Source organism: Artemia franciscana, chromosome 4, assembly GCF_032884065.1.
Source record: "Artemia franciscana chromosome 4, ASM3288406v1, whole genome shotgun sequence".
NCBI classification, from domain to species: Eukaryota; Metazoa; Arthropoda; class Branchiopoda; order Anostraca; family Artemiidae; genus Artemia; species Artemia franciscana.
Window position 1 is genome coordinate 41,451,123 of NC_088866.1, and position 27,281 is coordinate 41,478,403.

At 35.6% G+C, this 27,281-nt stretch overlaps 1 protein-coding gene across 1 annotated transcript in view; it reads right to left on the bottom strand.

Moving 5' to 3' along the window:
• Positions 1-3,281: 3,281 nt before the first annotated feature.
• The window catches only part of LOC136026438 (5'-AMP-activated protein kinase catalytic subunit alpha-2-like), a 47,442-nt gene continuing 23,442 nt past the window's right edge, over positions 3,282-27,281 (bottom strand). The window contains exons 5-10 of the mRNA XM_065703033.1: positions 26,864-27,070; positions 20,538-20,749; positions 13,416-13,659; positions 11,099-11,244; positions 8,131-8,323; positions 3,282-5,197 (exon numbers count right to left, since the gene is read on the bottom strand). Of these exons, the coding sequence (XP_065559105.1) occupies positions 5,121-5,197; positions 8,131-8,323; positions 11,099-11,244; positions 13,416-13,659; positions 20,538-20,749; positions 26,864-27,070 (1,079 nt within the window). The 3' untranslated portion in view covers positions 3,282-5,120. The remainder of the gene's footprint in view (positions 5,198-8,130; positions 8,324-11,098; positions 11,245-13,415; positions 13,660-20,537; positions 20,750-26,863; positions 27,071-27,281) is intronic.

The window sequence follows — 27,281 nt, forward strand, 5'->3', positions numbered from 1 at the left end:
ATCAAATTCAAAATTTTTAAAAACTTTGAATAGAGTTTTCAGCTTTCTATCTACGAAAATATGCAGTAGGGATGTTTCCTAAGATGCTTGTTCAGTTTAATCTAACCAATCAAGAAATTCATAGATCCCACTTACTTTTTTTCTCAGGGTTGACCTTATGTACCCTGTTTTCGTTGAGAATTCACAGAGGGCAAAGTTGAACAGAAGTTTTAGATTTCAATGTTCTTTGTGTAAAGCAAAATATATTGTGACACAAAGCACTTCCATTTTTTATTATTTTTGAGACACAAGAATTTTTGCCAGGATAGGGGCAAAACATTATTTTAAAAAATTACAATATTTCCAATCATTTTTAAAATTTACAAAAAACTTTATTCATAACCACATTTTGCTGAGCAGGTACTTCTGTACGATGGTATGCTTGGTCCCTAAATGTATACCGGAGGGACGTCAGGGCTTGCTCTGCTCCCTCCACGCGTTGGCCCGGTATTCCAGTATCCTTGGAATGAGCACACCTCTGTCCAGAGGAACGTCAGCTTATGTCTGCTACTCAAATTTCAATGTTAAAATGACTACCGTACTCACAAGTTGAAATGGCTGGCAATTGAACTGAGATAGTCCAGATGAAAATTAACAAATATGATTTTTTTTTTTTCTAGCTGTTATTGACGCACCTCAATATGGATCAACTATAATGTTTCTACACTCAGTAAAGGAACAACTGGAAAGTTTACTTTTCAATCAGAAACCACTCTCCAGCACAGGAAATTTTTAATTAAGATCTTGTGAGAGCAGATCTCCTCTATAAAATGGTCTTTTAATCTATATGCATCAAGATTTTTGACACCGTCAATAAAAATATAAATATGAATTTTTTGTATGTCACCAAAGTCAATTGATACCTTGCCATCATTTTGCAGAACAATATATATTCTTCCAGTTGTAGCCCAAGGTATTGAAAATGTTTTATTTAAGGTTATACAACTTTTAAAAACCATCGAATTTTTATTTGGTTTTGGAAAAGCCGGAGGACAGGATGGCTTTTGGATGAAGCTATTGACAAATAGTTTACAGTAGGGGCACCTTTTTCTGACAGTATGAAAGTATTCGATACTATTATCCATCCAATATTGATCCAGAAGTGAGAGAGGAATTATATTCGACTAAATACTCCTTTTTTTCAAGAACTTATTTAAGTGAAGAGAAAAGTTTTTTAATCTGAATATTTTGGACATTATTTAGACTTTTTAGCCTGCAGCCAATATCGTATAAAGTGTCCTAAGGGTCACTGTTGGGGTTGGTTCTGATGCTTCGAGATATATACCAAATATCCAGCACCATATTAGTGACCTGAAAGCTATTGCTAGCGTCTCTTGATGATGCCATTCGATTCCTGACAACAACTAAAGCTGCTGATCTGCCCCAGTCACAATTAACTTACTTAGTAAATTGGATCAATACAATGGCTAAGGGTCACAGCTTAGATACAAATATACAGTTATGAAAACTCCTATCTTGCCCATTAGAAGCTTTCAATACAGAGCTCTGAACTTGGTGCCTCCTCCAAGCTCGAGCTTCGACACGTAGATCGTACTACAGCACCATAGGCAGGAACGTAATTTTCTTTTGTTGCATACACAGCTTAGATACCAATACTGGTTATCTAAGCTGTGCTACCAGTTCCCTGTCTCCAGCCGCTAGCATCGCTACCGCGCACTGTGTTCCAAAAATAAATTGAATTTTCATAACTGTATTTGTATCTAAGCTGTGCTAAGGGTGAATTACCATGGCTCAACGTCTGTAAGTCTAGCTTTATTCCGTTCACCAGATACACTTGACCTGCTGAAATAATAATTGATTCTGGTAAGGTTTCAAGATTAAAATAGATAAAATGTCTTGGAGCTTATCATTTCAGAAACATGTATGTATTCTAGGCGGAAGCCAAATTCGTAAAATTGGCGTAATCCGTAATTGGAAACAATTTTTCTCACTTAGAATTTTGGGACACCTTTACTTTTCTGTAACACATCCTTATATTCTGTTTTGTAGCAGCATGTGGCTTAAAACATTTCCATCTTTCACACATAATTACTTGAAAGTAGTGCTATTTGAGTTCTGACGGATCGGTCACTGTACGAATCAGTTAGGAAGTGTTACCAGGAAACACATATCATACTGACTACAGGTATTAAAAATCTTTATGCTCCGTTGTTTGTTCACCAGCCAGTATTTCTGCAGAATTGTGTAGCTAAATGCTTTGAAGGGTTATTTAATAGGGCGTCATCATTGCATCACCATTATTCATGTTCATTTTAATTATCTATTTGTTCCGAGGATGGTGTCAACCTGATCCTCTCTTTCAATAACACCTCATTGAATATATTTGTGAGAGACCCTTGAACCGAAGATTAAAGAAGACTTTCAGAAAAAGAACGATTTATTCTGTTACGAGATTTGAATAGAATGGTTGCTTAATTGCAATTATTTTTATATTTTGCCTATTTATTTATTTTGGAGCTTTGATATTCATTATTTGATAAGTTATTTTTGGATTGCTTTAATTTGGAGGACGAAAATTTAAGGAGGAGGGTTGTTAATTTTGTTCTTTTTTTTGCACATTAAAAAAGCTATTTCATCTTCTAAATGAGAGGTAAGATCAGAGAATCAGTGTTGCTGAGATGAAATAGCAGTCCTCGGATCTCCAAGGGACCAGATCATAGCTAAAATTGAAAAAAAGATGTGTTTTCTGGCCAAAGGGCTCAGGATAAAACAAAATGTTTTTTCTAGGTCCATGAATATTTCTTATCACAAATTCTTTAAATTTTGTTAAACTTCGAAACATCTAAAAATAACAATTGGCTGTTTAGCTCCACAGCTAAGAATATACACTTTACTGAAGACACAAGACGAATAAAGATAAAGCGTACAAGTTTATCCAACAAAATAAAAAGTAAGCATGTTTTTCAGTGAAACATATTTTTTTGGATACTTTTTTTCTTTCACTCAAGCACTAATTCTAAAGTTATGTGGTCCCAATTTTGATGTTCTCTATTAAGACTGGATCTTTTTTTTTAAGTTCTAGCCTCACTAAAAAACAAAGATGAAAATGTTTGTCAATACGTTTTAAAAAATTCTCGTCTCGTAACACTGGGGCATAATATCAATCACTTCTATTTGAACGAAAATATCTGTGGCAGCAACAGGCCAGAATCAAAAAAAAATTGTGGAATAATAAACTCTATAATGCTAGTGATATATGAGAATACTCTTTCAAAAAGATGGACCGTTAGCATAAATTTTATTTCCTAATCTACAACAACAAAACATTACAATTAAAGCAAGGACATTAAAAACATACCATTGGACATTAAAGGATATTAAGAAAATTTTCTGGTATATCAAAGATATACTGTAACAAATCAAACAGCGTTAAAACACTAAAGTCCAAGAATATGCACCAAAAGATGCTAATATACTGCACTAACAACATGCTTTCGTCACTAAGAACAATAATAATCAATAGTTCTCTCTATGACTATTATAGAAATATTTCAGGGAAACATCATGCGTAAGAGCTTAATCATGAATAAGAGCCTTTTTTTCATGAAGTTTTCACCGTTTTTATTTTTAGAAAGCCTGAGGCAGGTAATTGACGACAAAAACAACATTAGTTTTAATATTACTCGTAATATCAAACAGATATCAAGATTTTTAGTACAGATATACTAATAGCAAAAAAAACGATAATATGCCACTAGTTTTCGTTATGTATCTTTTATACCACATAAAACGAATATAACTACTCTTACTGCAGCTTGAACAAGGCCATTTGTTAATTATTTCTGCTGGGAGAGACAAAATTTTATGTTTCAAAATCAAGAAGTAATTATGTTGTTTTCCTTTTTTTATTTCGATGAAAACCCAACAAGAAAAAGTTATTTGTAAATGAAAAAAAAAACAAATGAAAAGTACGGAGCAGATTGAAAGATATGGCACTACTGTATCTGCAATATCTTCAGGAATGCTTGGGGGATGGAGTTGGAACTTCCAAGTAGTGTTAGAGTAAGGTGGAAGGGTCAAGGGGACAAAAATATTTTCTTAAACCCCTTGTAGGACAGGAGTCTATCTATGGTGTAGTAGAAATTAAAATTAAAAGGCACTATTTGTACACAGGTTAGCTAAACAGGGCATCTGAAACATCTCAAGAATGGCTTAAGAAATCAAACTAAAACTTTTGGGAGTGTTGAAGGGGCGTCAAATGGACCTCGTATCTTGACATTTAGCGATTATTTCTGCTTGGAATTTTTTCCACGTGGCAACCAATTATCAAATTGCCTGCCAATGGCAATAAATACAAGCGAATCTAAGATGAGTCACTTTGGTTACCCCAAATCAGCCAGAGACCGTACTGCGAATATCTTGATAAGGAGGCAAAAGGAAATAACTTCCGAATATCAAACAGACATCACATTAAAACACTTCAGAAACAAGCGAAATCTACTATGTGTTTGTTTTTGCTCTTACATATTTTCTATTTGTTTGTGAGAGATTGTTTGCAAAAGAAGTACTGTTGACATAGTAAAAAAAAAATCGTTGTAGTTTTTTTCAGTGTCTCAGAGATTTCCCTTCTTCTGTAGCAGTTTTGCCGCTAGTTTTGACGAAGATAATTTTCTGTATTTTGAGAAATTAGCCCAAACGTCAAACGAGAATTCTCCGCATGTACTTGCTCCTCATAATGTAAAAAAAAAACAAAAAAAAACAACAGCACTGTACCTATCCTCAACAAAGGTAGTGATAAACCTTAAATGGGTGGATATGGAGATAATAGTCAAATGGGTAAAAGGTGGGGCACTTTCCACCTTCAAGCTCCACAGGCGACCCCGTGTAGTTGACGTAACTGACCACAGGAGTAGCATGGTTTCTGATGGTAAAACTAACATTGGAATTTAAATTTAAACTGAACTATAGCACAGACTATTTAATTCTCCTTAAAGGGTAGTCAATCCTTTTAACCGAACTGGGGGTCAATATTAAAGACAGTGTTTTACGCAGCTAGCTCAAACTACAATGTGCGAAAAGTCAATAAATTCATTTCCAACTCAACAATGGGGGCTTCGCATTCACTTGGCAAGTTGGGTAATCAAAGCAGCACACATTTCAAAGAATTCCATTGTGTGATGTCCACCTTGATGAGCGCCTGAAATGAAATTAGTTCAAAACATAAAAAAGATAAAAAGAAGTGATGTGCTTTATTACTGTGATTTATTACCATGATTGTCAAAACTTCAGAAAACAAGTGAATCACATGAAAAACATGGCTAGTACCGTATATAGTTCAAGAAAAATGAGTCACTCAAATGACTAAAACTTTAAAACCAAGCTCAGTATTATGGATTTAATTCAAAATCGATATTAAAGCAAATAATATATTTTTACAGGATTCAGAAACAGCTGAAATATCTTTACAAATGGAAAAACTAGAAATTACTTAATAGATGCCAGTAAATCTATTTCAGTAAATATCTACATCTATTACAGCAAATTTAATTTACTATCTTTCCACTCATAGAAGCATGACTGAAGTACATGTCTGAGACAAAAAATGAATACAGACATTATTATAAGAACAAAAGCCACTAGTTTTTTTTTATTAAGGCCAATAAAAGTGTAATTGGAGTTCCTGATAGTTTCTTTGCGTATCACATTAGCTGAACAATCAGTAATCCACATTTTATTATAATACACCCTCAAATTATTAAGTTAAATCAACCTCCATTGAATGACAATAACAGTTATCAGGGCAAGATTTGAAAGTTTCCTGGTGTGTATCCATCAGACTAGCTTTTGTGAGTATTACTTTTGGTTTTCCTTCCCTCAAAGTTTCAGGTAATCGAACTAGTAACAGTTTTCATAGCTAAGGATAATTCCATATCTTTGCATCACTGCATGAGACCAAACTAATCAAATATTCCAATGCTGTAATGTTTTGGTTATGAACCCACATAAAAAAAACAACAGCAAATAACACTACCTTATTTTTCTTGTGCACTTTCCAAGAAGTGTAACTCCATCACTAGAAATTGTCTATTCCAATGCCAACAAATTATCATAATAAGACAAATGTTTGTGTCTAGATTGTTCATAATTAATAAATTATATAAAATTCTAAAAAAAATATGATTGAAAAAATTAGAAAATTAGACTCATATAAGGTTGAAACCCCAATTTCCAGTTGGTATGCAACATAGTCCATAAATTAGTTGGTGTGGAAAATGAGCAATAACAACAAAAAGGTTACAGTAGATTACAACAATTACAAAACGATTGCAGTAGAATCACACAAAACAGGAATATTTGTTTGATGCCGTACCAGATTACCATTATTGCACACACTGATATGTATTATTCATTACAATGGAGTATATACATTGAATTTTGTTCAGCTAGATCGGCCAATTTCCCTCGTATTCAGGGCCTCAAATAAGAATTTGTATCTTATTTGATATAAATTTTTATCCAATCAGCCTGACAAGCCAACCTGCCAAAGTGTTGACCAAGATACTACTTGACAGAATAAAAGCACTGACCAGTCATATCATGCCAGAGTATCAGGCGGGTTTCCGAGCGAACCGCTCGACCATAAACCAGATTTTGTCATCCGTCAAGTAATGGAAAAATACCTTGAATAGGGTCAGGACCCTCTATAAACTCTTTAGTGACTTCGAACAAGCTTTTGACTTAATTTGGAGAGATGGCCTTCGGCATATACTACTGGATTAGGGCGTCCGTCAAATATCGTACCACTTATTCGTAACACGTATTAGCGGTTCAAAAGCCAAGTACAAACAGTTGAGGGAACGACCTAAGAATTCCAACTTCTGTTGGTGTTTTGCAAGGATGCATCCTCTCACCTTACATGTTTCAACTCTTCCTCCATTGCTTAATGTCGCATTTTGAAGCAACCAATGAGGCAATGATAGGAGGAATCGTAATCGACAAGCTGGCATACGCAGATGACATCGACATGCTCACTGGATCCGTCGCTGAACTCCAAACCAAAGCAGATAACCTGGAAGTAGTTACAGGAACCTTCGGAATGAAAATTAACAAGGATAAAACGAAATTCGTGCGCGTGTCAAGGTTCAATAACCCATCCCTACCAAAAATAAAGCTTAATGGAGCGAAAATATAATGGGTAGACATCTTCACATATGGAGCCAGATCACGACCGACAATAATCACTCAGTGGACATCAAAATACGCCTCGCTCTGGGCAGCGCCAACTTCAAAGCTCTGATGCCAATATGGAAGCAAAATCGAATCTCCGTGAAGCAAAAAACTTAAACTATTCTGCTCCATCATCATTTCTATAGCTGTGCACGGTTGTGAAACATGGATAGTCAGAGTAGATGACTTCAGGGGATTCACCGCGTTTGAGACAAAGCTGCTACGTCGAATCGCTGGCATAACATACGTAGATCGAGTCTCAAATGCTGACCTACTCAAAAGACCGCAGTATAGCACTACCACCCTGAACAGGGTCCGTGTCCAAAAATTAGAGGTGGCTTGGTCACGTCCAGCACATGTGCAACGACCAACTACCGAAAATTGCCTTCGAAAGTCGCATCCATGGTTCTCGCCCACACGGTCGCCCTCTGAAGCGCTGGAAGGAGAACTTCTCCGAGTGCAACCTCCCAGGTCTTCTCAGATTGGCACAAAACAGAGGGCAGTATAGGCGGCAAATACATTCGCTCGTGAGGAGAGAGACCCCGAGACGACCACCAAGGCCGGATGGGACTCAAGTCAAGTAAGTAAGTCATTACAGTATTCAAATGATAATTTATTACAGATGTGACACTAATACTATAAACTCCATTAATCCCTGAGGAGTTATCGGCAAAACTCCTCCTCCGTCCTATGATGCTTAAAAGTCATTCTTTTCCCACCCTCCAAGAAATCACTTTGATATTTTTCTTCCAATCAACCTGAGTCTAGGGGGTTTAACATTTCTATTACGCTTTTCAAGAGTATTTAGTAATCCATTATTCTAGTATTCACGTATCCTATAACCATGACCTAGCCATATTATGAACAAAACCTACCAAATGAAAAATATAAAAGACGACTAACCGCTAGATGACAATGCCGATCCAGATAAACTCGTCATTAAACCCTCATGCTCTTCAGTGCATAGGCTTTTAAAATCCAAAAGATATGACCGGTGATCAACTTGATATAACTGCAGCGACATCTTCACATGCTTTCCCGTTACAGAGTTTGTCTTCCTTACTCTGACATGATAAGCGTTTACGGTTTTCCACTCCTAAAATAAGAAATACAAGTAGAGCGTATTCACAATAGTCAATAACCTTAAATTTGCGTTGTTTGAATGTATTTCCAAGTTTCAGTAAACATGATTAATCGATCGAGGTTATTAGAGCTTTTAGAACAATTATTCTAAGGCTTAATTTCGTATCGTTGAGGACAAACGTGAAAAACATGCTGGACAAAATTGTCTGATCTTTTTATACAATTTATGATTTTCCAAGGCTTATTAGTAATATTTAAATCATGATCGACATCCACTACCCACTATCTTGTTCACCTTATAGACAATAAATATGTTTAACTTGAAAAACCCAATACCTTGTCCAATATTATAGCAGTGGACTTGCACAAAGCTTTGGTTAATTGACCACAATATATTGGTAGAAAAACTTTTGAATGAATATCAAGTTTACCCCTATTTAATTAGAATAATTACGTTTTTCCTCTTTTACAGACCACAAGTTGTCAAATACCTAAATGTATGTTCTGCCCCCTTCCCAATTTACAATGGTGTGCCCCAGGGAGCCATCTTAGCCCTAATTTTATTTCTTTTCAATGATAAAAAGCTCTAGCACGAATTTCTTGGGTAAATAGGAATTTTTTGATGATTTGAGTGTCTTAGAGACATACTTCAGAAACTTAAACAGTTGCCTCATTGATACCCGGGAACAGGTTTCAGATGATATTACAGTCAGTCCTTTAAAATCAATAATCTTAGCAATCAATTTCTTTCTCAACCTGTATAATCCCCCATGTGAGTTAGTAATATTTAATTACTGGGTATTAAGATCGCAAGTGACTTAAAAAGAGATTACCATATAAATGATACTTTAAAACACTCAAATGCCATTTTTTCCCTCTTTAAACTCCTTAAAAATCCAAATTTCATATGTCACATTGTTTGAGGATTCCTTTCTCATTTGTACTGCCAATACTCGAGTACGCCTACCTTATTTGGCACCCTGACATCAACAATGAATTTTTAGACAGAATAGATACAGTACAAAAAAAGGCGCCTAAGAATTCTCTTCAATGAGGGTAAAGGCCCTTATTTTCCTATTTCATTCCAGAAATAAGAAACTTCCACATTTTCCAGATAATTCCCCTTATTATCTCCCTCCTCACTCTAATTTTACCAAGCAATTGTTAAATGTTTATCATGCTAACCTCGAGCTTTTTTTATAGTCTCTTTTTTTTACTAAGCTGTGTCTTTGTACGTCACGACATTAATTGTCCTTGTGTTTTAATTTGTTTTATTTCTGTTTATTCCTACAAGCTTTAATTGTTTTTACATTTCTTAAACCATCTTTTTGGCATTTTGATATAGAAAAAATTCTTGACTAGCCCTATTATATTTGCTTGTTTTTTTGTGTTTATTGCCTCTAAAGTGCGAATTAGACATCTGGATTTGTGATAGCCATTTTTCAGAATCTTAGCTTAGAATAGACCTTATCTTATCAAGAGTAATCTGAATGAAAACACTATTCCTGTATATATAAACTTGACAATATCATAAATCACCAAATTACTGTTAGTAGAAAAATTTTCAACTGCTTTGGTTATTTTCTTTTTTTTCTACGAGCTCAGAGGTCTAATGAACCTAATTTTAAGCTTTTATTGCTTTTATATAACTAAAACTTATGGTATTGTAATTTAAAATGTACACTGAAAATGTGCTTTTCAATGTATTCTGTGTAAATTTATTGTCCAATAAATGAGCTCTGAACTCTAAAAGTTGTGTGAAGCACATATCCAGAAAAAATGAATTTCAGCTTTTCAATAAAAAATAGAAGAAAAAGTTTGCACAGAAAGAATTCCTAGAACGCATGTTCAGCTACAGTTTAGTCGGTTTCGTAGATTTTTTTTTCTCCTGTAGAGTTTGAAAGTAGACTACGGACCTTTACACGGTTTGACACAATTTTGTTTCTCAAAGCCAGGCCTTTAATTAAAGGCGTTATTGACCATCAGTAGCAGAAACAACTACCAAATACTAATATTGCCTTATTCCTTCTTGCCAAGATCTGTAACCTGAAGAGCAGGTCCTATACCCCACTTATTTTGAAATAAAAAGGGAAAAGATTTGTAAAAACAAGAAAAGCGATCAAGGATAACTAAGCTCTACAAATAATGTTACACAGGGTTGAAATAAGTATCGTAGATAATTTTGTTCCGCCAGGAGAAAATTTCATGCCTTTACACCAGCGCCCTCGAATCTGAAGGCAAACTGTCGCTACCTTACATTTTAAACAAACGAAAATAGTCCAAGAATCAAAGTAACCTACAATTACAGTAGGTGTTTTCTTTGAATAAAGCCGTCTTATCATTCGCACATTCATACTCTTCAGGTGGTCGAAGAAAACACTATGTTTCCCTACCGCTTACCTGTAACTACTTACAGGAAATGGCGTGGAAATACTGTTTTGGAAATAGCGTGGAAGTTGATAATATTAGTTAAACCTAAGTCTCCAGGATGTCTGAAAGTTTGACTTCATTTTGACATGTTGTGGTTAAAATAGCAAAAACCAACAAAACGATTCTTTCAAGAAAATGAACTTTTGAAAAACTAAGTATAGCCTAAAAATATATGTGAAAATTTCTATCAAAAATGACGGTTGCACTTCAGAATCCATAAATTTATATCGAACGTTCGCGATATTTTTTCCTAACCACTTTATTTTAACTGCTTACCTGTAAGCGGTTAAAATGTAAATGGCTAGTGACAAATGAAAAAATAAAAAAGGAGAGTAAATACAAAAAAAATATAACTTACAAAGCTCAAAGCTTTCATGGCACGATAAACTTCATACATGATGTCATGTGGCTTGCTTTGGGAACGAATACCCAAGTGCCACTTAGCTCTTTTCATCGGAGCTGCTCGAATTTGAGCGGCTGGCACCACCTTGTCTCCACCACGTGCTAATAAAAAGCAGAAATCAATGACATGTTACACAGAAAACCAACAACAGAAATCCATAGTATAAAAACGATCGATTAGACATATGCAAGCAATGCAATTTTTAAGTCAGTAGCTGCTCCTACTAGTTAGGTTTGAACACGCAAATTCCGATCTTTAAAATCAGTGTCGTTATTGTTAGGTTTGTTATTGTGTCATTTTTATCTATATACATTTGATTGTCACATTTGTATGAGCAATATATAAATAATTTTGGCATATATGAGCAAAGTTGTAGTTGATAGCAGTTTTTGCATGAGTTTGTTTAATTTAAAGAAATACATGTTATATTTCTGCAAGATATTAATACAACATAGTAGTTTTAGGACCTTTTAAAACAGCCTTTCCAGCGACTTTTAAATCAGAGATTTATAGGGAGGATTTAAGACATTTAATGTATAAGCCCTCATAAATCCTCCCCCCATAGAGTGGTCCCCTTGATCCCAAATGTATAATCACCAAACGTTGACCGTTTACAAAACAACTCCTTCTCTAATTTATCATTTTGGAAAGCACTTAAAAATGAAATCCGGCTGATAAAGACTAGACCCTGCATGTTATGACCTGTAAGAATTACCAGCGACCATATAACTAATTTTCTCTTTAAGTTTAACTTGATGAAAATATGTTTCGAGTTAGATAGTAAAGATATGACTTGAATTAAAATATTTAAATCGTAAGCACTTTTCTATTATGTGTGACCTACAGGGAAAAGAAACCTAGGGGCTAGCATTTTCTTTTCTTACATTTTTTTCTTAACTCGTTGTACAGCAGGCTAAAACCAGATTCTCCTTGACTACTAACGTCCCTGCGTCCACCCTGCAGTGTGTTGCTACAGCCGGGTTCGATCTCTGGGTTCCGTGTTACCAAGCCAAGGTAGAACCAACTGCACCACCACAGAACCATAGGAAACAGCTCAAATCAAATTCATCAAGTTTGAATATCCCACGAAAAGAAAATATTCAATTTTTCGATTTGCTTTCATTTCTGTAGCAATTAACCTTATCAAAAACAAAGCTCTTTTGAAAGTTGTATTTACTTGCTAGAAAAAATTACTTCTAAAAACTTTTAACAATTCGTGGTAACGACTATAGAATTGCCTAGAGGAAGAAGCAATAAAAGCATTGTCAGGCTGAAAATTGCTGACCAATTGACTGAGAGACAGCAGCTATGGAGTGGGGGAAGCAAATGCCACGTGGATACACGCAACTCATTATTCTTTAAGCGTAGGGAGTTGCAGATGCATAAGGATAATATTATCCCAATGATAAAGCCAACAAGGAAGGAAAGTTTTAATTGCCTTAAAACAAGGAATAAAAATGGAGCACGAAATCGGACTGCTCAATCAAAGTGACACAATAATATGCTATAGAGACGGTTCTTGAACCCATGAAAAATCCAGGAAAGGACTAATGATACACTATAGCCCCCCAATGTAAATGAAGAGATTGTAGGTTATCAGTTCTTGGAGTTTGGAAGGATCTCCCAGGCCGAAACGTCTGAGACAGAAACGTCTAAGGTGGCTAAAGACTGGAGAAATTTAATAGTACAGACAAAAAAGTGAATTGAAGAGCTATACACAACCTTAAACAGACTAGCATTCAATGGTATCCGTATTATACGGATAGGGGCCACATGAAATTCTGGATCATAGGCAACAAGCTGGCAGATGGAGCAATTAAGTCCGGTGCATCAGTGACGAGTTATGGACCAGAACCTTTCAAACCGTCTCTCATAGTTGATGGAAAGCTGCTAAAAGGAGGTGGACCCTTGGGACGGCAGAATAGAATTGACAAAAATGGTGGAATGTAAAGAAACAAAGCGATAGCTGGCAAGGTAAGTGGTAAAAATAAGGAAAATTTGCCCCTAGTCCCAATTGATTATTATGATTTAATTTTATGCTCATCGCATAACATAGATTGCGAACCACCGCATTGTAAAATATGTAAGAAGAGGCCCTCATTTTATGGGTCAGGCAAATATATCCTAGAGCATAAACACCTGAGGCATTAAATGCCTATCTTTCGCTTAATTATAATCCGTCACTTCAAAATTATTTGAAATTAGCAATAAAACACCAAAGTGAGTGGATCAAATTGAATACGGATTTAAATGTAGGTGACTTATAACTTACGTGCAATACGTTCAGGATGCGGCCTGGATGTTGGTGATGATGAACTAGTATCAGGAGAATACGGTATACTTGGCCCAACTGGTGGGGGACTACCAGCTACGTAAAAATCCTTAATTTGAGCCTTAGCTGCCTCATCAGCAATCCTTTTGTTATCGATAACTAAATGATAAGCAATAGCCAACTGCTCGTGCGGATCACCACTCAGGAGAGCACTATGGACTTCTTGTTCACGCACACCAAATTTCTGTAATTAAGAAAATTTGAAATCCTATTTCAGCTTTAAAAAAATATTAAATTTCTTTGTCATTCATAACTAAGTCTCTTTTTCTTAAATAAAACAATTCACATTTGATAGATTTTATCTTAACAGCAGTGCCATATTGTATAGCAAAAATGGCTCGAAGTCAAAATTAATCAATAAAAATATCATGCATCGCACAAGGTTCCCGTGGTTTCAGGTTTCCCTAAGCCATAAATCATGTCCATCCATCCTTTAATACCGTTAAAACGCTTTTACGTTTATAGAGAAAACGGTCACAATGTATATAGAGAAAAAAAGAGTCAATCAAAAAGGATTATCAAAAAGGAACTATAAAAAAAATTTACTTTTTCCTCAGATTTACAAACAAGACAAAATAGCACAAAAAAAATTTCCCTGTGTCTTTGCGATAAATTTGCCCCAAAGGTACCAAACGAAAAAGTTCGAATATTCGGCGCACCTATTAAAAAACAAAACCTAGCTAATTTTTCATCTTCGTTAAAACAATTAGAGTACTTCTATTATTTTTTCGACCACTAGGGTGTTACGAGTAGGGGTTGAGAAGGAAAACAGCACCTTCTATTTAGATTCATTTTACTTAATAGTTTCCCTTTTTACTTCTATTAATTAAAAAAAAACTTTCCAAAAAAAAAACTTAAATGAAACACAAGCTTAAATAAAACATGAAACATAAGATCAGAAGAAATAGAAACCTACAATAACTCAAAACTCAAAACAACCAGAAATTACTATTAAAGAATAAATGAACCCGAAACGAAGAAAATTAAAAAGACAATCATAGAAAAAAACATACTACAGTTATTATTATAAACGAATAAATAAATAACAAAACGAGCAAATCTTAAGTTGAATATGCAAATCAAGCTTAAAACAAACAAAGAATATTTTGCTATTGAGGCATAAATAAAACCCAAAACGAACAGAAATTAAATAAACAATCATAGCAAACAAACAAACAATAGTTACTAATATAAATGAGTGAATAAATCTTAAAACGTGTGAAACTCAAATTGAACATGTAAATTCAGCTTGAAAAAAACAAAAATCTACAAAGAAAAGTTTGGGTTTTACCTCCTTCTTTCACATTAAAAGTCTAAAGCCTACCGCGTCATTGGCGCTTTAACTGTCTTGAAAAGTACAAATAAAATCAAAACTGAATGTTTGATACATAATACTATAAATTGTTGAAAGACCATCAGTTCAAGATTTTACTTCATTATAACCTTATTTTTATTTTCAATGCTGCAATAACTGGGAAAAAAATTGGTACCATATTTCGTTTTCAGTGAAGCACCAATGACGTAGTAGGCTTTAGACTTTTACAGTTAGGAAGGGGGCAGTATCCAAACTCTTGTTTGTAGTGAAGCTATATTTGTCTTGAATAGTCTTGAATAGAACTAATAAAATTAAATTAAATATTCGATTTATAATGATATTAATTGCTGAAAGCTCATCAGTTCAAAATTTAATTTTAATGTTTATTTTAAATGTTGTAATAAGTACAGAAGAAAATATTTGTAATATAATTCGTTTTCAGTAAAGCTTCAATGACGCAGTAGGTTGGGCAACTTACATAAGTTACAATCCTTGCCCTGTGGGCTAGGGAAGACTTCTCAACCCCTAAGTTATATTAATTTCAATTTTGGAATATTTTGAACAAAATGGCAATTTCAAAATTTTGATTTTTGGATTTGATTTGGAAATTTTGATTTGGAGAAAAAAGGCACGAGGGGGGGGGGGTCTTGTTACTTTTTTAGTCACTTCCAATTGTTAAGAAATTACAACTTACATAAGTTACAACTCTTTTCCCGGGTGCTATGGAGGATTTCTCAACCCCTAATTTATAGTAATTTAAATTTTGGGCTACTTAGAAAAAATGGCTATCTCAAAATTTTAATCTGCTATATTTGGGGAAAAAGGCGTGGGGGGGGGAGGAAAAAACCTCCAATTACTTTTGATGACTCTTAAAAAGGTAAGAAGAATTTTCAATTTCCAATCAAACGAACCATCTCCGAAGTTAATACGACCACCCCTTACGTATAACCTTACATGCCCCCCGGGCACACTTTACAACATTTGCCCACGGATTCTGAGGGGGGGGGGCTCTTTTATCCCTGGAGCTTTTTTAATATTGTCTTTGGTCTATTTTGAACTAAAGGTTATATAAAAAAATTTGGTAGGACACATTTAGAGAACAGAAGGTTGGGAGGTAAGGGGGCTAGTCGCCATCGGATCACTTTTGACTCTTAAAAGGCGAACTAGAACTTTCAATTTCTAAGCATTTGTGCCCCTCGAAAGTTAATACGACCACCTCTTCCATAAAAAATGTATATGCCCCCGCGGCATAAGTGACAACCCTTCCCCTGGCTCTGGGAGGGGGGGGGGTATGTTGACACCGAAGTTTTTGTTATCTTGTCGTTGGACTGTTTCAAACAAAGTGGCTATCACAAAATTTTAATTTGATGCATTTGGGGAAAAGTCTGTGTTTGTTTCAGGGCGGGGGGGTACTTGAAGTTTATACAAGCATCCTTTCCATAAGAAACATATATGCCCACAGGGCATAACTAACTACGCTTGCCCTCGGGACCTGGGGAGTTGTGTCGACACCGGAGTTTTTGTTATCTAACCTTTTAATTATTTTTAACAATATGGTTATCTCAAAATTCGTAATAGATACATTTGGGGAAAAGGGGGCGTGGGGGAGGGCTAGTTACCCTCCGAGCTCTTTTGACTCTTCAAAACTAAACTAGAACTTTCAATTTCTAGTCAAATGAGCCTCTCTAAAGTTTATATGAGCATCCCTTTCGACATCCCTTTTGGGGTTATGTCGACACCAGAGTTTTTCTTATCGAATTTTTGAACCTTTTAAAAAAAACGGCTATCTCACAATTTGCAACGGATGGGTTTGGGGGGCAAAGTGCGTGAGGGACTCTTTTGACTCTTAAAAAGTAATTAGAACTTTTAATTTCCAATTAAATGAGCCTTCTATGGAGTTTATACGAGCATTCCTTCCATAAGAACCACATATGCCCCCAAGACATAACTTAGAACGCCTATCCCCAGGCCCTGGGGGGGCTGTATCGACACTATAATTTTCTTATCTGACCTTTTTTTTAACAAAATGACTATAAAAAATTTTAAGCTTTTAAAATCTGAACTAGAGCTTTCAATTTCCAATCAAATGAGCCTTCTCTGAAGTTTATTAGAGCATTTCTTTCATAAGAACCATACATGCTCCCAGGACATAACTTACAACGCCTGCCCCCAGTCCCTGGGGCGGTTTCGACACCTGAGTTTTTGTTACCTTAACTTTGAACTATTTATAACAAAATGTTTATCTAAAAAAATTTATCGGATGTATTTGGAGAAAAGGGGGCGCGGGTGGGGGGAAAGTTGCCCTCCAATCTCTTTTGACTCTCAGAACCGAACTAGAACTTTCAATTTCCAATCAAATGAGCCCTCTCTGAAGTTTATACGAGCATCCCTTCCATAAGAACCATATATGCCCCCAGGGTACAACCTATAACGCCTGCACCGGGGGCACTGAGGGTTTTTGTTATATGATCGTTGAACTATGTTTAAAAAAGTGCCAGCCCAAAGTTTTTATCGGATGCTTGTGGGAAAAAAGGGTTGCTTTTGACTCTTAAAAAGGGCACTAGAATTTCCGATTTCCAATCAAATGAGCCTCTTCCAAAGTTTATGTGACGACCCCTTCCATATGAGGTGCCCCTGGAAAAAAAAATAATAAGTAAGTCCAGTCTTTCATCCCTTAGTTTCATGACTAGCTACCTTAATTCTGCCCTAGGAATAACGTATGGACGGATGATAGAAATACTTATCGATCAACAAATGAAATTACATCATTTTTATACGATCCTAAAAAGAGCGTATGCCAGATTTGCCTCTCACTCACTCGGACTATCTGTCTTGGCTTTTTCTGCAATTAGCCATGGCTTGATGCCCACAACTACTTGACTTTAATTCCAATTTTTATTGTTTTGAAAAAATAATTCTTCTAAGGTTCTTCCTACAATTAGCCATGGCTTGATGCCTGAAACTACTTAATTTTAATTCAACGAGCCAACGCTATAGCGTTGCCTCTGATTTGAAAAAAAAACTTACTTTCAAAAATGTATGTCCTGTTCCTTTTTTTAAACAGAAGATCTAAAGCCAAACTGGCCAGCCACGATAATACAAAAAGGGGAAAATCTAAAGAAAAAAAAAATCCTAAATACAGGCCTATGCCACTAGACAGAAAACAAGAGAAGACAAATACGACAGATATTTCGCCTGTATAAAACTAGGTGCTCCATTGCTAACAATAAAAATAACATAAGACGTAACCAATAAAAAGAGAAAACATCAAATTGATCTATAAAACTAAAAATTAAAATTAAAAAATAAAATTAAACTTAAAAAACAATGAACAGAACGAAACCATTTTTTTTTATTGAGATTTCTCCCTCTTGTTTTTTTTTTTACGTGAATGCGGTTGTTTGTTTCTGTCACAAATGAAAGGGGTTACCCTCACTTATGAAGACCAGCCCTTTACTCTGAGCGTTAATTTGTTATTTTTCTTTTAATGGAACCAAGAGTTAATTTTCTTGATTTAGTAATTTAATTTTAAGGAAATATAAAAAAAATGCCACGCAGTGATATTACAGATAAAAGAAACCTTACTTAATCATGTAAACATTGTAAGAATAACTTTAAAGCTACGGAGGAATAAAAACGAAAAAAATAAAGGGTGACTACGAGATTCAGTCATGTTTTCACGAAATTGTAGACAGCCAGCACCTATCCAACTCGCCTGCAATGAACTAATAAATTAGGAGAAAAAATATTTTAAGTTTCAATATAAACAATTCGAATAATAAAATAAGTATGTTTTTAATACAATGCGCATTTTGATGCTACCTCCTTGTTCCACTATTAATGTCTTTTTCGGTGCCAGACATCAGAAAAAGCTAACCAGTATCAGGTAACAGTATGAGATAATTTTGATGGTATTTAAACAAATCAATAGTGACTCTTCAGCAGGAAAGAGCGCTAAGACAAGGATGGATTATGTAAAGGGCTCAGGGAGCTGAAAACCTGCTTATCTTTATCAGTATTCACATAAAATCATTGCTGAATAGGATCGGTCTGAATACGTCTTATCCAGACTTCTAGCTCTATTTAATCCCCATTTGGCACTCAATATGGGTTCAACTCGCACCAGACCAGGCATCCAAATAAGTTAGCAGACTAGAATACATCAGTCCCTTACGAACCGATAATAATCCCTCCTGAATAACTACTGAAAGACATTTTTATGCAGCCACTTAGCCTCATACCCAAGTAGATAATAAGGTTCGGTCACACAGGGCAGCGTTGCATCTGCTACGATGCCTAAAAGAACAATCGAACATTAGCCGCCATTTTCGAGACCCTTCAGAATCCTTTTCAAAAAGGTCGAAGATTTTTTTTTTCGCCGTAGAATATTTTTAACTGGAATCCAGATAGCTGTTTTCATTTTCAAATAAAAATCAATTGGGAAGCTTTTCTCACAAGAGTTCCATAAAAAAAGCATTTTTCACCTTTTTTTTAACTGATCACAGTTTGCTTTATACCGGTTTGCAACCATGATGAGCACAATGATTATTTTTCTATTGGGGAAATTGTTTTCATTACACCGCCTCCTTAAGAAAGCGCTTTAAAAATTCTGCTTTAGTACAAATTATGGTTAACTCTTTGCAAGGTTGCAGCTGCCACTGCAACCATCACGAAAGACTTTAAACCTCCAATTAAGCGTTCTCAGTGATGGTCATTTCAACTGTGAGCCATTAATACTTTATAGGCTTCTTTGATCTGGAAATGGTGTCATAAAATGCTCTTCTCGCATAATCTGCCAATTTATTCTGCTGATATTAATACAGATTTATAATAAGCAGGCGGGTATAACAAACCATCTATAATATCTTTACTATCTTCCAGTAGCCTTCTAGCACCAGCAAAAAAAAGAGAAAAAAAATTGCCACTAAAAGTAAACAAGTGATTTGGCAAAATTTAAAATATTCTTTACTGTCCTTGCCCAAGTTAGAGCCAATTGCTGCCTGAACTCAAGAACCATTTAATAGATTTGTGCCAGAGAAGGCAAACAAAATTCAATCCACTATAAGCTTAAGGCTAGGTTATATCGCGGAATTGATCAATCTAAACTCATTTATTTTTGACCTGCATTACTTTATTTTTCAGCAATTTATCCCTCCTCTCCCCCCGATAAAATTATTGGGAATACCCCAGCATGTATATATGGCCTAGCCCAGAGACCCAGAACTCAGCTCCTACTGCTCGTAACACAATAATGCAACCTCCACGGAGAGAAGGTCGTAAAAGTTTATTTTAACGCTGATTAATTATAAAACTAAAAGATATAAATAGAATTGTATGTCACTTATTTTATTGTAAACGCTTCATTTTTCAATTTTCAATAATAGTACTTCAATTGCTAGATAAATATTAGTTTTTGCTTTTATTAAATACTCTGGTTATATAATATACTTCATTTTATAGATTCAGCTTGTTTTTATTTAATTTTAATAAGTCTCGATTTACACCTTTATTCTTCTTGTATTGACACACAGATTTTGACTTCTAGTAATTCATAATTTTACCCGAGAAACATTACTTTTCAAATTGTATAGTGTCTTTCAAATGAAAACTTTATCATCAGATAATTACAAGTGGAACCAGAATTAATATACATTCTTCTTGGCATCATCAATGCATAAAAATATAATAGGCTTATGTATATAATATAGGCTTATGTATATATAATGCATATAATATAATAGGCTTACATCACAAACTTCTTGCACAGCGACTGTATCGATGACAGATGTATCTTGTTCGACTGGAGAAGGGAAGAGATACGCCGGTAGGTCCTTCTGGAACCAATCGTGCTTCTTGATATCATCGAGTGTGGCTCTCTTCATAGGGTCCACTTGGAGCATATGGCAAAGAAGGTTCACAGTACTTTTATTCAAGTAATCAGGAATCGGAAAAACACCGGCTAGAAAAATCCACTAGTTTATTGCTAAGACACCAACTATAAGAGTTTAACCTATAGACAGAAAAAAAGAAGCTGTCCACTGGGCCATAGTTCTTTGTCAGGTCAGATTTCAAACCTGGCAAAAAATTTAAATCAGGGTAAAAGAATGATACTCTAGAGGAAAAAACTACCATGGAAGATGAGACTGGGGAAAAATATAAAAAGCTATAGGAAAGCTTCGTAGCTACGAGTTATTTTAATAAATGAAGAGACCATATGGACTAGCTGAAAAATGCTATTAACAACATAAATGTCATTTACTATGATATGTTACTTGAAAAATGACCGTATTTTAAAAGATTTGTAGTACTACTACAACTAATACTACAAACAACTCAAAGCAGCACCAAGCCGCCTGAGGCTATACAGCTACGCACGCTCTTCTTCCATCGCAATCTATTCAAAGACTCCCTGTTAACACCCTCCCAGGAAGTTTCCATTTCGTTTAAATCTTTCCTTATGTTATCCTACCACTCCATTCAAGGGCGACCTACTTATCCTTTGGCTCCTGGCGGTTGGCCAACAAGGATAATCTTTGGCAATCTGTCACATACGCAGAACATGCCAGAGCTATCTCAACTTTCTCTTACTATAGCCCTAGAAAACGGAAGTGAACCACATTTTTCGAACAGTATACTGCTTGACATACGGTCAGTCAGTTGGGTACCCAAACCAATCCGTGGGCGATTTCTCTAGAAAACATCTAGCCAATCCTACTCCATTTTCCGGGCGCCCATGCTTAAGAACCATAATTGACCACAGTCATCACTGTAGCTTCCAATATTCTAGTCTTAATTTGCAAACTTATCTCCCTGTTCTTGAAAAAAAAATCCAATTGTAAAAAACCACCCCGGACTTGGCTATTCTACTTTTAATGTCTTAGCCACAACCATCGTCTTTACTAATCATACTACCTAGGTAAGTGAAGCTGTCCACTTTATCGATCTTCTCGTTACTCAACATCACTTTTTCACCTTCACTTATTCCTAGTCTTTGTTATAAGTTCATTCATTTTGCTAACATTTTTATTTAGGATGCTTAAGTCATCCGCACAATAGAAGTCCAGGAGAGTTTTAATTCCCCATTTGGTCCTGCGTTCTCTTATTGCCTTGGCGTCCTTAGGACAAATTCTATTACAATGATACATACAAATGGGGATAGAACGCAACTCTTCTGAAATCCTGATTTAATTCGAAACTGGCAACTAACCTCATTTCATACCTTAACCGCAGCATTATTATTCTCGTACAAACACTAATCATTTTAATCTATTCATCTGGTATAGCATACAAGGATAGGACCTTCACCAAAGCTCTTCTATCAGCTGAATCAACGCTAACTCATAATTTATAAAACTGAGGACTAACGGCTTCTGATAACTCAGGCACTTTTCAATTACAAATATAAGAGTGAAAATTCGATCGACGTATCCTCTACCCTTCCTAAAACCACACTGTTCTTCCCCTAAAACTTTATCTACAACATTACTAAGTCTAAAAAGTATCACCATACTAAGTAATTTGTTTCCTACAAAAAAACAGGACACTGCCTCTATAATTATCACACTCACTCTTATCACCTTTCTTATAAAGGGGTTTTAACAGTTTTCCTAAAATCGAAAGGAAATTTCCTTTTTTCCTAAAAATCATATTCAGAATCTTGAGTAACTTAGCTCTAACCTCGTAACCACGATATTTAAGAGACTCATTTACCACACTATCAATACCAGGGGACTTGTTATTTTTTAACCCTTTTAGTAGTATCATTAATTCTTCCTCACAAAATAAGCCTTCCTTCACATTCAAAGTATCACAAACTTTTTGATTTTTTTCTCTATATTTGTGTTGCGAGAGCAACATTTTGGTTTTGTCCCGGTTTTTTTTTTTTTTTTTTCCTATGCCGCCGATCTCAGCTTATTCCTGGAAACTGGTAAGGGTCTAACCTGTGCGGTTTTTACGGAAAGTGTGGACCTCAGGCCGGATTGATGAATATGACATTACATTTTGGAAAGCTCCGTAGAACTCTTGCCTGGGGCCAAAAAGGATGGTTTTTGCTTGTCCTCGAGCCAGAGCCTATGGTGTGCGAAGTGAAGTGGAGTTATATAGCCTATGTCAGAGAGGAGTCTCTGAAGTTGTGCAGCCAAGCTTTCGTTTCATCAAACCATGTTTCTGCTTTCGAGTGGAAAGCTCCGTTCTAGCAGGCAAGCAGGCAGGCACCAGTTTCAAATTGAAGATGGACTAAAATCTATAAGTGTTAAATATATGCGGTAGTTCCCCGGCCCCACAGCCAATATATCTTCTTTGAGTGATAAATAGTAAAATTTACAGAAACAAAAAAGTGCGATTTTCCCACGGGTCCGAAAGTGCTGCCATCTATTGTTTCTAGCCATTTCTGTTCGTGATTTCAGCTGACTTTACCATTCTTTTTTTTTCTACTTGGGATTGCAATAGAGAAATGGTATCAGATATACCTCTTAAACTTTAAAAGTTCTCTCATTGCTAAAGAAATTAGAGCTTATCCTTTGCTCCTTTCTAAGTGGTGGTGTTAGAAAGTTGGCCTCCGGCAAAAAAGTCAACTTTTGAACTAAGACAGATAGAATTTTTTTTTCAATGACAATCGATAGACCTTGATGAGCTGATCAAAGTATATGTCATCCATTTTTTGTTACAAAAATTCCTTCATGACATACACCAGTTTGAAAGTTTCAAGGGGTTGACAACTTCGGTGGTAAGGTACACACTTGAACCAAAAATAGGCCGATACCAATTGTGAGATATGTAGGGGACTTCCAAGCAACAGTCGATTATTAGCTTATAATCATCTTTGGCAATGAGGGGTTTGCAACTTTTGCTGATTGGTGTACCTATTATCTGTTTCTGGTGTAATTGATGGTAAGAACAACTTGGTTCCCGATTGTAAGACATGTAGGGGAGTTGTAAGTAATAATCGGCTGTTAGGCTACAATGACTTCAGCGACAAGGGGTTTGCAACTTTTGCTAGTTGGTGTACCCATTATTTATTTCCGGTGAACTTGGATGTATATCACGGGAGAGGGACTTGTAAGTAAGAATCGGTTGCTAGAGGAGGTTCATCAGAGGCTAAAAATTTGTGCAAATTGGTGCACATCTATGGTATTTGATCCTGAAAAGTCACGAATAGCTTTATAATACCAACTAGATTATATAAGATAATGTTCCAAGTTTCCATCGGTCACGATGTCTACGATTGAAAAGGATAAAGTTCAACTGGCTGCAAACTCAATTTAGTCCCTTCTTCCGATATTCTTTTGCTGTTGTTTTTTCAACGCTGAAGAACTTGATCATGTGATTACTGATTGTGTTCTGCTTTGAATATGCCGTTTTGAATGCTTTGATAGTTTTGACAACTTTAGAATTTAATCGATAGCGAAGAAACAAAACCAAAGTGCTGCTCTCGCAACACTTTCATCGGCGAAGCCGAACAAAGGTTGCCGCAACACTTCACGTTGCCCAGGCAACGTAGGTCTAGTTTTCTTTAATTCTATCACATTTTCAAAATGTTCTGCCTATTTCTCTTTAACTTTTTCCTTGCCACTGATTGTGGCATATTTCCTATCTTTAACTGGGACAAATCCCAGTTAAATATAATATTCCTCATCAATTTATTAGCATGCCAATGCAATATTTTATTATTATATCGTCTGGCTCCATCTTCAAGGTTTTCAGCAATTTTATCCATAGTCTCGACTTCACATCCCCTTAATTCACATTCTAACACTTTCTCCATTTTCTTTGCCTTCGTCTTGTTTTCATATGATCTATCGTTCAAACAATCTTTGTGTAATAATAGATTGTACAATAATTCTTTGTAAGCCCTTCCTCCTCTCTATTAAAAATAAAACATTTTCACTAATATTCCTAGCTGCATTTCTAACTTTTTTTTTCCCTAAGACACAATCAGCGACTTCACAAATTATTTTCGTTTAGTATTCAACTGTTCCTCAAAGTTTCGCTTAAATTCTCATCCTGGAGTATACCAACATCATAGATTCCAGATGGTAGTTACCCTTCCAAAATTTCAGCTTTGAATAAGCTCCACACACTACTGAATGGCGATCTTTACTTTTAACATCAATAGCAGCTCCTACTATATACTCTAGCATCTTGTATCGATCCTGCCAGTCTTCGGGTTACGATGACATAATCAATAAGGTTAGCTGTCTTAATCATGTGAATAAAATACTAAACTACAGGTTATGTTAGAAGCAAAATATCTTATTGGCTACAACTAGCTTGTTATGCCTAAAAAATTGCAGCAGACTGTAGCCATTACTGTGTTCTTTTCCCATACCAAATTTACCTAGGTTAGGATACCATCTATTCCTATTTCTACCGGCTCGGGCATTAAGATTTCTTTATAAATGTATCATATTTCTACCTGGGATCCTGTCTATTTGTTCCTGCAGCTGTAAGTAAAATTCATCCGAGTCACTACTATCTCCATCGGTCGGTTTTACATGGGCATATACTACTATGTCTGATACCTTGCTCTTTTTAGTCATAAAAGGAGCGGCTAGCATCCTATTATCAATACCTTCCCAACCTAAAAAAGACTTTACCGGTTTCTCCCAACCCCCTTATCTACCGAATTCTTCCTGCCTGAGTAAATAAATACTATATCACATAATTTCATGCTTCCTATTCCGGGATATAACATACATAACCAAATCTTAATTGCTCCAAACTGTTAAAAAATCTTCTCACTACGCTTTCTGGATCTTAGAATATATTTATGAAACATTTGACTCCTCCACCCAAAATAATCCAACATGTCTTGATTCAAAATTGTGAAAGTGGGCCTAGGTTAGCAGCTTTCACAGTTCTTAGGCCAAAGTACAAGAAATATCTAGTAAAAAACTGTAATTAAAAATGAAGAGAAAGTCTATTGACTTATTTTCACTCCGAAAAATGAGAAAGATAGGTTCTCTCTGTGGATAAAACGAACTTACTTTGCCAGCAATCACATTACTTTTGACCATTCTTTTTTTCAAGTTAAAAAAGGTCAAGCTGACTGTTTTCTTTTCTATTCCTCCAATTCATGTACATTCGTAATTTATATTTAATCATTTCACTCTGATTTAAAACCCAAAGACAGTGATTTGACCACCCAGCAGACCCACCCCCTTTCTCTCCGGGAAAAATTGAATAAAGCACGGACTTACACAGTGGCTCTGAAGGCTGAATACAAGTTCTTTTCCAAATCCCCTGCCCCAAAGCTTTATCAAAGGACCCTAACTGTCTGAATGAATTGTTGCATAAAAACTGGTCGTGCATGGACCTCCGCCACCTGAAGGTAAAATTCGATCATGCATATGATTATCATCATTACTATCTTCCCTTAATCTATACTAACGTACTTTGTAGGTGGAAAAAAGAATATAAAAAATAAAAAAAAAGTTTAACTTTGAAAGTATAGTTCTGTTCAGTCATTCAAAACTTTAAGGTGCTTTTTAAAGGAAACTGAACAATTAGATATTATTCTTTAGCCTTCAACAGGCAGATACTGTCTATTTGTAATCAAAAATATTTAACCATCACTAAAAATCCTAAAAGTCGAAGCAGCATAAGTGCACGCACAATAAGGCCTAGGAGAAGTGCAGCGACAGGCACATTCGCAGGAGGGGCGGGGGAATAAGTTTGGACGGCTTTGGGTCCGTCTACTCTTCAAAGAGAAAATATGTCTATTGCAATCCTTTAACAATTTTATTATATTTTGCTCATTTTGTGTACATTTTTCACGGTTATCCCCCCACCCCCAACACAGCAAAATCCTGCATATGGGACTGATAAAGAATTTTTCAAGGAATAAGGGGGTGCGTAAAGAAAAGTGAATTTTCTATGCAAAAACCTAAGTTCCCCTGGCTGGATGGTGCTGCTAGGAAGTAATCTGAAACGAGAGAGGAATTCCTCCTATCACTCTTTACCTATGTCAGGTGGATATTTAGTAGTTCTAAATTTTCTCTATAAAAATTCCAAACATTTAAGTCAGGCAAAAGTTTTCCACAAAGGAACAGTTATAAAAGGAAAAGAGACTAACACTTAATTTTACGAAATAAAGTCGGAACATGCTCATCGTCAAATGGAAGGGTGCCACAGAGAAGAGCATAAAGTATAACTCCACAAGACCATACATCCACCTCCGGGCCGGCATAAAGTTTTCCTGATATAACCTCAGGGGCGGCATAATTTGGAGATCCACAGCTTGTGCGTAAGAATTCGCCATCTGACATCATATTGGACAAACCTACATTAAGAATTACATTTCAAAAAACATTGTTAATGGGCATTGTAAACAAATAAATAGAAAAGGTTTTCCTAAGGGTATCAAATACGTCATTAGTTATCAGAAGTACACCTTTTAAGTGGCTCTATTGGTCGACTAAGTATCACTACGTCAGATAAGATATATTTTAACCTAATAAAGAGTGAACTACGGCCCCAAGTAGCCATGTAAC